The sequence below is a fragment of the Bos grunniens genome, chromosome 10 (genome assembly GCF_055505025.1).
Source record: "Bos grunniens cultivar Pamir isolate PY7600 chromosome 10, Bosgru_T2T1.0, whole genome shotgun sequence".
Taxonomy (NCBI): Eukaryota; Metazoa; Chordata; class Mammalia; order Artiodactyla; family Bovidae; genus Bos; species Bos grunniens.
In genome coordinates this window covers 67355053-67365707 of record NC_141174.1, presented here as the reverse complement: position 1 = coordinate 67365707, position 10655 = coordinate 67355053, and the positions used below count along the sequence as shown (strand labels likewise).

General features: G+C 44.4%; 1 protein-coding gene across 5 annotated transcripts; it reads left to right on the top strand.

The window, feature by feature from the left end:
- Positions 1 to 665: 665 nt before the first annotated feature.
- KNSTRN (kinetochore localized astrin (SPAG5) binding protein) lies at positions 666 to 10655 on the top strand. 5 transcript variants are annotated; one of them, XM_086321921.1, is made up of 9 exons: positions 666 to 1138; positions 1302 to 1396; positions 4531 to 4660; positions 5471 to 5515; positions 7008 to 7113; positions 7284 to 7377; positions 8373 to 8440; positions 9181 to 9255; positions 9951 to 10655. In XM_086321921.1, the coding sequence occupies exons 1-9, from the start codon at positions 795 to 797 to the stop codon at positions 10080 to 10082; spliced, it is 1089 nt and encodes a 362-aa protein (XP_086178047.1). In that variant the 5' UTR covers positions 666 to 794; the 3' UTR covers positions 10083 to 10655. The 5 variants fall into 5 exon arrangements, 4 of the variants coding, with proteins under 4 accessions (XP_086178047.1, XP_086178045.1, XP_086178044.1 ...); XR_015134946.1 differs by having other exon boundaries at positions 667 to 1138; positions 8377 to 8440; positions 9951 to 10033; XM_086321919.1 differs by having other exon boundaries at positions 667 to 1138; positions 8377 to 8428.

Below are 10655 nucleotides of genomic sequence, written 5' to 3'. Positions count from 1 at the left end.
ACATGAGTTTGAGCAAGTTCTGGGAGTTGGTGATGGACAGGGAGGCCTGGTGTGCTGCAGTCCATGGGGTCACAAAGAGTCAGACATGAATGAGTGACTGAACTGAACTGAAGAAAAGCCCATTCTTACCTTGGGATTATGGATTTCTCATCAGGTTAACTCCTACTCCCCCTTTTAGTCAAACATCACTTAAGATACCTTCCCTGACTCTGCAATTTAAACTAGGTTTCCCTGCTTTTCTCTCATAGCACGTTGTACTCTCCTCTAATAGTTTTACTATAGTTGATAAATACATGTTTGTTTTTTTTCCTAGTTTAATTGAGATATAATTGACAGGTTTGTATGATTATTTGCTGGTCACTGTGTTGTAAACTCCAGGAGGGCACAGTCCAAGTTAGTTTTGATATTTGTTGTCCTCACCCCACCCGCCCACTTAGAATTATGGTCTGACACAAAGCAGGTGCTCAATGAATATTTGTCGAATGAAATGAATTAGCGCACTAAATGTTAGAGAACTCTGCCCCATTGGCTAGGAGTAGCTTTGAATTTCGGCTTAAATTCTGGATAAGTGTTTTAAAAGTTAGGACTGAGGATAGGTGTCTCAGGTATTTCAGCTCACAAGCCCTCTCCAAATCTCACCTGCCACTCTCCTCCGTGTAGTTTTTTTCTACCAATCCCTCTCTGCGCTCCTGGCTTTCCGGCATCATGCACCATCCCTAACAATCACAGACCAAATAAAGAGGATTGTGACAAGGACACTAAACGTGACTGCGTTTCCGTCCCAAGGCCAGAATATGACGGCAGTCGCTCATAGCTCCATTAAAGACGGCAAAGTGCACCACTTCCCTTCCCCCGCCCAGACCTGGGGACTCCTATACCCAGCGCCAGGAAGCTCAAACTCTGGCATCGACTCAGATCTTCCGTACAGCATGGCAGCTGCCGAAGACGTCGCCCACGCCAGTGACTGCCGTACAACATGGCCTCCTACGGAGAGCGCACCACACCTCCTTCCGCCCGGTCGCCGGAAGTTTCCCTTTGAAACCCAGGCGGCAGACGCGGTCGGTGGTACGGCAGTTATTGCCGAGCATCTTTTGAACCAGAGCGACGAGGCGTGCGGGCAGGAGCAGCAGGCACCTGGGTTCGGCTCTCCCGGGGCAGGAAACTGGGCTGGATGTGGGAAGTCGATGGGATGGGATGGGAATGGTGGATTTTCGCTCTCCTGAGTCGCGCTCTCCTGGGGCCTCCGCCTGCTTGGTCGCCTTGGCCCAGCCCTGGGTAACCATTCACCTTGTAACTTCTAGGCCCCAGCCGTGCCGCCTCGTTACGATGACCAGCGTGGTTAAGACAGTGTACACCCTGCAGCCCTCCAGTGTGCTGAGCAGCGGTCTCCCTGCAGGTGGGTGTCCACGGGGCTCTTGCCCCCTGGCACTGCGAACCGGCCCTGGAGTGGTCAGGCCAGGAGTCTGGGGGCGTCAAATCTGTTGTTGGGGATGGGTGGCACCGGCAAGGAAGGGCATTCTACCGGCTTTGACAGCTTACTAACTTCCCTAGAACCGGGCTGTCTAGTTTATGATGGGAGTTAGGGAAAGGGCAGTAAGGTAGAAATTTAGACTTGCCCCACCCCCCTGCTTCTTCAAACCGACCTCTGCTGCACTCACCAATTAGATTCAAGTTGCTAACTATTCTACAATATTATTCGCAGTAAGCTAGGGATCCCTTTTATACGTATCTGTTTTATTTCCAGAATTGGGCTGTCCTGAGGGACTGGGTTTGTTGTCAGGGAGGAGAGAAGAGAGTCATTTAAAAAGCAGCGTAGTTAGGGAGAAGCACTAGAGTTCACACTGTGTCTGGTTCCCATTTGTAACTGCACAGTGTCCTTTATATAGTACATTCTCAGCAAACATTTGTTGAGTAAAGTGAGAGAGAGGGATCAGGCCTAACTAATGCTCCAAAACTTTGGGAGAGGAGGCATGATTAAAAGCAATGTTTGATTGCTTTGCCATTTTGCTTTGTGTGACTCAGCTTGGAGTTGAAATCATCTCCTAAATTCTGCAACTGTTGAGCTGCCTAATCTAGAGATTATTGCAGAGAATTGGTTTTAAACATGAGAACTGGGTGGTGGTGGAAGGTTTTGAAGCAGCTATTTAAGATCGTTTCCCAGGTGACTCCATGCAACTGATTGATGAGGCTAGTAGGATTGACCTATGAAGTAAATAGGCTTTTCTCCAAAGGCCTTCCAGGATTTTGTTTGTCTTATATTGCTTCAGAACACCTGAATGGCAATCCTGTCATCAGCAGGGCTTAGGAGTTGATGGAAGAACTAGAGTCAGTCTTAACACTGCCTTTCCCTTAGAAAGCGGCATCTTTAGTGCAGTGGGGAGTGACTGGCATCTCCCCACCCAAACTGGAGGTTTTCATCTCTTTGCTTCTTTCCCTGTCACAGCTTTACAGTCATATGTAACCTCAATATTTAAAAAATTTTAGGCTGCCTCCCAGGTTTTTTGATGTTAGGCAAGGGTTGGTTGTTTTTTAGTTTTTTTTAACAGATAACATATCAGATCAAATCAGATCAGATCAGTCGCTCAGTCGTGTCCGACTCTTTGCGACCCCATGAATCGCAGCACGCCAGGCCTCCCTGTCCAGATAACATATACACCTGTTAAAAAAAAATTCCAAAGTTTGGAAACGATATACAGTGAAAAATTAGTCTTTCCATCCTTGGCACTAGCCATTCAGTTCCCTCCTTAGCATCTCTCATTTTAAGAAGATAGTCTTTGTTAAACACTGCTAAATTTTTCCTACAATACCATCCTTAGGTTCTAACAAATATGGGTTATTGGAACCAATTCCAGTCAATGAAGAGTGTTAATTTTGATCAGTTTGCTGTTGATACCTTTTTACATGAGATATTTCTTATCATATATGACTTATTAATACCTGAGAGAGGAGAAGGTAAATTCATTCACCCAAGGTTACCTTTTTTGACAGATCTCAGAAAGAACCCTTTTAATACTTGCTTTGTGTGAAAGAGTGTGGAAAATAGGATGTAAGTGCCCATTGAGTGTACCTATAAGTGAAATAATTTGTTAGCCTGAGAAATCATATTTATTCCAAACTGTTGTGCAGCTAAAGTCATCAAAATAAATCTTTATCAAACACAAAGTTTCCTAATGCCTGCAATTCAGTGCTTTGTACCTCATTTCTTCATCTTGATTTAATCGTTGATTTCTTCAACTTAAGATAGGTCAAGGTTTTTAAAACTATTTTTGGTTGCGCAGTCTTTCTATAGTTTTGGAGAGCGGGAGATTCTTATTGTGGTGGCTTTTCCTGTTGCAGAGCACAGGCTCTAGGCAGGCTCAGTGATTGTGGCACGCAGGCTTAGTTGCCTTGGGGCATATGAAATCTCAAAAAGCAGAGTATGGGCCCAGGTTTTTAAAGGGGCCATTTTACAATGAACAAAATGAAAGTTGGTATAAAGTAGAAGAATCCTTTGCATGTATTAGATGGGGTAGGGTGAGGACTTAACTCCAGAACAGGTTACTTGGATTTGCTATGGAATGAAAGTGGTAGAAAGAGATGTGTGGCAGAGGGCAGCATAAGGGCTAGGAGGCAGATGCTCTCTTCTAGGGAAGAAGAGTGTCATGTCAGGGCCATTTCTCTGGTTATCTGGCAATAGCCTACCAGGATCAGAACAGAATGCCAAATAAGGAACCTAATATGAAACTCTAAACTTAAAGATGGATAAACAAAAATGGATGATGGTAAAGGCCAGCATGGAAGAGGGAAGACAACGAAAGGAGCTACTTTAGAGATGGTCTGTGAAACTGACATGTTCCGTTTACTCAGTAAGCAGGTTTTGAATTTTTGCTAATATGCCAGATAGTCTCCTAGATGCTGAGGTACAAAGACATCTCCAAAGCAGGGGGCCCCAGCCTCCGGAATCTAATGCCTGATGATCTGAGGTGGAGCTGATGTAATAATCATAGAAATAGAGTGCAGGATAAATGTAATGCACTTGAAGCATTCTGAAACCATCCCCACCCCACCCCTGGTCTGAGGAAAAATTGTCTTCCAGGAAACTGGTCCCTGGTGCCAAAAAGTTTGGGGACCACTGTCTTAGAGAGCTAGTTAGTGAGCCAGTCTGGTCAAAATAACTAAGCAACAGCTGAAGCTTGAAACAGCTTGCGTGTAGCTTAGGGGAGCAGGCAAAGTGCTTAAGAGCAGAATGAGATAGTTCATTGAATTGCTGTGTGAGGCAGGGTTCAGCTGTGTTTTGCCTTGCTGGCAGCCACACTGCCTCTTGTGGTCTTTGCTTATATGAATCTCCACCTTCACAGCTACACCCTCTGGCCATTCGGTTTGCTATATCGTCAAGCTTCTGGCCACTCTCAAACACACTGCACTGTCACATTTAAAGAATTTTTGGTTTATATTCCCAATTGGTCTACAAGTCTTATTCTTCAGGATTTATAGAATTGGCAGCTGTTGGTCATGATATGTGAGGTTTCACCCTCTTGTTTTCCTTTGCAGATGCACAAACTCGAGCCACTTTTAAGAGCCAGTTACCTGTTAAGTCCAAAGAAGTTGATGTTTCCAGACCTCATTCAGGAGCTTCAGAGAATGATGTTACAAAAATCATCAAACCGAGACGAGAGAATGGGTGAGAGTCAGAACATCAGTATCCAAATAGAACTTCTTGTTAGAAATTGCTCAGTACCAAGAATTAGTGTTTTGAAGAGCAAAAGGTGTCTCATGGATTGGCCTGTAGTCAGTGGCCCAGAGCATCACAGCATTGCTGAGCTGTTTTTCAGAACCCTCGGTATTGATAGCTCAGAAGAGGTGCAGCCAGGGTTATAATAGATACTTTTTTCCTCTCTCAGCATTTGCTCTGCATGTGCAAATAGCAGCACTGCAGCCAAACACCAGCCCTAAGTGGTAGTCATGGCAGGTGGGTGCTAGTTGTGAGCCTAAGTTGCTAGTGTGAGCACAGGCCAGCCTGGTGTAGTGTGTGTGTGTGTCCTTCCCCCAGTGCTCAGCTCCCACTGAGTCAGGTTGACATGTGGGAGCCACACCATTCTGAGCAGGAGCAGGTCTCTCAGGCTGTCAAAGCGATCAGGAAGGGAGCCCATTCCCTATTCATAAGCCTTTTTCAATAGTCTGGGCGGAAACAAAAGTGTGTGGTGCCTCAGAGCTTCTCAAGCTTGTACTGTCTGCACTGTATGTAACCTTGGGTTCTTGCCTTAGAAAATCAAGCTCTTTTTGTTCTGCCTTGTTCACAACATACGTAACAACAGTACCATGATTCTCTGTGATTGATTCCTTTGTTGTTATTATTTAATTGAGGTATAGTTGACATATGACATTGTGTTAGTTTCAAGTATACAACATAGTGATTTGATATTTGTGTATACTGTTAAATGATCACCACAGTAAGGCTAGTTAACATCCTGATTTGTTTTTGCTTCTCTAGGCAGGTGAAGGCTACAGACACCTCCAGGAGGAACCTCAGGAAGAGGTGAGCAGCAGGGTAAACAAAACTTGGCCACCACTTTAGGGTAGTGGGGCTTAATACAGAGTGGTGGCTCTGGTTGTACCTCAGAATCACTCATGGGACTTGTTTTATCATGTTGGAGTCTGGTGCCACCTCAGAAATTGGAATGGAATTTTCAGGGGTGAGACACAGCCAGGCCTAAGACCCAATGTCAGGGCAAGAGTCGGTGATGCAACAATCTTGAGTTACAGACAGGAGTTTGGAGGCTCCATGCCAGGACCACGGCTTAAACCCAGTGATGGCCTATTAACAAGGGCAGGAAGCCCTCAGGATGGGAGAAGCTGCATGTATTAGTGATTTCAAAATGAGTGTTCTGCTAGTGGTAAAATCTTGGAGAAAACTACATCTTGCTATGCTTGAGGCTTGCTTGGCCATTGTAGTCCCGAAGGCAGAAATAATATAAGCTGGAAAGTTTGTAGAAATATGTTGTAACTCCACATCTATTATTTGAGCATGTCTTAAAAGTTCTAAAGACAAAATACTATTAAAACAGACTCAGTTCAGTTCAGATCAGTCGCTCAGTCGTGTCCGACTCTTTGCGACCCCATGAATCGCAGCACGCCAGGCCTCCCTGTCCATCACCAGCTCCCGGAGTTCACTCAGACTCATGTCCATCAAGTCAGTGATGCCATCCAGCCATCTCATCCTCTGTCGTCCCCTTCTCCTCCTGCCCCCAATCCCTCCCAGCACCAGAGTCTTTTCCAATGAGTCAACTCCTCACGTGAGGTGGCCAAAGTACTGGAGTTTCAGCTTTAGCATTATTCCTTCCAAAGAAATCCCAGGGCTGATCTCCTTCAGAATGGACTGGTTGGATCTCCTTGCAGTCCAAGGGACTCTCAAGAGTCTTCTCCAACACCACAGTTCAAAAGCATCAATTCTTCGGCGCTCAGCCTTCTTCACAGTCCAACTCTCACATCCATACATGACCACAGGAAAAACCATTGCCTTGACTAGACGGACCTTTGTTGGCAAAGTGATGTCTCTGCTTTTGAATATGTTATCTAGGTTGGTCATAACTTTCCTTCCAAGGAGTAAGTGTCTTTTCATTTCATGGCTGCAGTCACCATCTGCAGTGATTTTGGAACCCAAAAAAATAAAGTCTGACACTGTTTCCACTGTTTCCCCATCTATTTCCCATGAAGTGATGGGACCGGATGCCATAAAAAGATTCAGTATTGATGATGATAATGGTTATTACTGATTAAAATTTACTATGGGTCAGTAGCTCTGTCACAAATTGCATGTATATTCTCCTTTACCCTTCACAATAATAATAATATGAGGTGAGGGTATTAATTCTACAAATGAGGAAACAACCTGAGAGGTTACAGAGCTCCCTGAAGTTCATATTCCACTATGTGGTGAGGCCAGGATTTGAACCAGCCTGTTTGTGTAACTCCATAGCCCATACTCTTAACCCCTCCACCTCTTCATCTAAGTACAATTATCATTACAGCTACAAACCATTGAGTAAACAGAAATCGGAAGAAGAGCTCAAGGATAAGAACCAGCTCTTAGAGGCTGTCAACAAGCAGTTGCACCAGAAGTTGATTGAAACTCAGGTAAGAGACCCACCAGACCTCTGCCATCAGCTGCCCTGGTGATGCATGTGGACTCCTGAGGGACCACACCAAGTGGTCCTGAGGGCAGGCAGAAAAGACACTGGGCTTGTGCTGTGGCTGTTCCCAAGGAATGGGATGGGCCTGACCTGTCTGCATGTTCACCCCAACAGGGAGAGCTGAAAGACCTGACTCAAAAAGTAGAGCTGCTGGAGAAGTTTCAGGACAACTGTTTGGCAATTTTAGAAAGCAAAGGCCTCAACCCAGGTAAGAACTGCCTTCGGAGGAGTCCGTGCATATGCCCTTTCCTGAGTGATTCTGGGCTGTGTGGCAGGAGTTCAGCATGGTGTCAGCTGACCTGGTCAGGGCAGGGGTTGCCTAGTAAAGCCCTGAAGATTTCAGGGAGCTCCTCTCTGGTCTCTGGTGGTGTTGACTCTGCCTGCCCAAAAGCGTTTCAGATGTTATGGAGACAGGGTTATCTCTTTCCTACCTGAACACTTTATGCCATTCTTTTGATGCTGACAGGTATGATCTTGCAAATAGATCAGAAATATCTTCTTTGTTTCAAGGGATATGGCACACAAGGAATCTTCATGGGTGGAGAGAGAGAGATGATACTGTTGAAAAGGTTCTGAAGCTGGCTAGTAATCTCTGAGTCATGATGGTCAAAATGTGATTCTTGTTCTTACCCTGTCCCTAGAGGGTAGTCTGTAACAAAGAGGAGACAACGGAAGGCATTACCCAGAGACTGTCAGAGAGCCTGAGTTGAGGAACTTGAGAATAACCAGGGAAGGAGCCCATGCTTCTTTGAGTTAGAGTACTGATTTTGAATACTGCCATTAAAATAGTGCATTTTAGGATATATTTGTTGTAGTCACCATGTACGTTTTTGCATGATTTTAATTGCCTATGTATGTGCATTGTTTTTACAATAAAAATGTTGAAGGCCTATAGAGATTTTAGAAATAGTTTTATGTACTGTAAACAGACCCAAAACCTATACATTTCTTTTGGACAAATTTTCTGCTGAGCTGAGAAGAAAGTTTTGGCCATATCCATACCTGGAGAGGAAGGGGAAGTAAAATCCAGCTCTGGAGAGCAGGCATGGGGGACACTGCCGAGGTGAAAGCTTAGGAGAGAAAGTCCAGGCCCAGACCCTCAGAGAAGTTTCCCTCATGAATACTCCTGTGGAGGGCTTTTTATTTTCTTTTAAGTTGCAGTTCCCTAGGCAGGGCTGACTCTGTTGTATCTACTGGTTTTAGGCAGTGAGACCCTGGCGTCACAGCAAGACTCCACCGCAGATCACGTGGACTCCATGGTGAGGGGGCAGGTGTGAGGGGGTGAGGGCCCAGTGAGCGTGGGGCCTTGCTGATCTAAGCAGTTCTCTGCCATATTGTCGGCAAAGCCCACGAAGCAGCCTTTGGTTATCCAGGAAGAGGGTTGGTGGATGTGTACTCAAAATAGCATATTTTCCTTAAGGGTGACTTTGTGCTTACAAAAGAGTGAGTCTAAGTTGAAAATGTACTACTTTAAAACCCATAGTAGGGTGGACTAGTGGAGACAGCTTTCTGGTTTCTCTGTTGTATGCTTTACCAAATTTTTCCCCTTATTCCTTTGCTAAGGACTGTGTCTTACAAAGGCCCAGCCTGAATTAAATTAGTCCTCTCTTTGGTTCCTTCCCCGAAGTAGGAAGGTAATTTTTGGGGATTAAAGCCTTTTGAGCTTCTGTGATCTCTTCCCCAGGAAGATCAGTTGTCATCTTAGAATACTAGGCATGGACACCTTCCTCAGCTCCTCAAGGCAACTTAGTCAGCCCTTCAGTGGCTCCTGCCTTTTGTTCATAGTGCCTGTGTAGCACGGAGCATGTGGAGGTGTAGTCCTCTGTCCCTCCTGTGGACTCCGTTTCTCAGAGGAGCCTGGCACGTGTGTGGACACTCAGTAAATGACCGAATGCAAGGGATGTTAGTGATCATCTAATTCAACTCCTGTGAGGAGAAGAGTTTATATGAAGAAAAGTTCTTACCTTTCAATAAAGATCTGTTACTATATTTGCTACTGCTTTTCTCTTAGCTGCTGTTACAAACTTTGCAAGATGAACTGAAGCTTTTTAACGAAACAGCCAAAAAGCAGATGGAGGAGTTACAGGTGAGAGGCAGACATCACCCCAAGGCAAAATTACCATTTCTTACCACAATAGGAGGGTCTTTGGAGGACTCTTTTATTTATCTATTTATTCATTTTTAATAAACTATTTTGCAACAATTTTAGATTGTGACAAAGTTGCAAAAATAATAGAGAATTCAATTCCCCTAATATTAACATCTTACATTGTCGTGGTATATTTGTCAGGACTAAGAAACCAATATTGATGCATTACTATTAACTACATTCCAAGACTTTGATTTCACTATTTTTTTCAACTAATTTTTTTGTTCTAAAGATGCGTAGAAATGTTCACATCCACAGGGCACAAGACAGTGTGCACATGCCAGATTACTCCAGGTGAGAGTTGACACCTGTGCAAAACCTATGCTGTGGACACTTGATATCTCAGGGAAACCTGTAATAGGAAACCCAGATTCTTGGGTCTGGACTTATTTGAATTGTTTGGATGAACCGTGGGATACTACATGGAATCCTAGAGGATTTCATTGCTCCAGCTGAGATAACAGATTCTGTATTAAAGACAGTTCTTAAAGCCAACACAGATAAATCTAAAAAGAGACAGTGTGTGTTAGTATTCCAGTGGTCTTCCTCAATGGAACAGAATGTTCTGGTTATTGTCTTTTCTGAGTCAATGTTTTGTGGGGTTTTTTGTTTATTAATGTCTTTCTGTGCAGGCCTTAAAGGTAAAGTTGAAAATGAAAGAAGAAGAGAGAGCCCAGTTCCTTGAACAACAGACCTTATGTAGCAATCAAGTAAATGATTTCACAACAGCCCTTGAGGAAATGGAGCAGCTATTAGAAATATGATAAAAGCAGGTGGCCACATGGCTCTGTCTTGGAGATAGACTCTCAGAGGAAGCTACCTAGGACATCTGCTTCTTGGCCATGATCTTCTAGGACTCACCATCCCCAGAATGAAAACAGTTTCTGCAGTAGGATTAAAGATAGTTGATGTTGGAATGGCAATTCCTCCCTTAAGCAAGCATTCGTTCCCAGCCTCCAGATTGTCCAGCTCTCCTGAACCTCACAGTTCATAATTAGGGCCTACAGGAGAGGAGGCCTGAAAGCTTGGATCAGCCTCCTAGGATCAAAAAGCAGCACATCATTAGCATCAGGAGACTGTAAACCAGCCACAACCAGAGAAGCCAAAAGATGTGCAGGAAGAAACAGTGAAGCATACATGCTCCATGGGAGACATAACTGAAGAGTCACGTGGTCCCTTCCTAACTTGGAACACATTCTGTCCCATCCTGACTGGGCTTTGTAACCTCACTGTAAATTTATGAACTGAAAGTTACCTGAAGTGGCTTAATAATGGGGTGAAGGTATAGATAGCAATAACAGGTATGAAACAATACACCTTGGAGCTTTTAATCTAAA

Coding starts and splice junctions, on each gene's coding strand:
- KNSTRN (XM_086321921.1), top strand. CDS start 795: ATGACGGCAGTCGCTCATAGCTCCATTAAAGACGGCAAAGTGCACCAC. Junction 4,661..5,470: donor AAACCGAGACGAGAGAATGG/GTGAGAGTCAGA, acceptor TTGCTTCTCTAG/GCAGGTGAAGGCTACAGACA. Junction 9,256..9,950: donor AGCAGATGGAGGAGTTACAG/GTGAGAGGCAGA, acceptor CTTTCTGTGCAG/GCCTTAAAGGTAAAGTTGAA.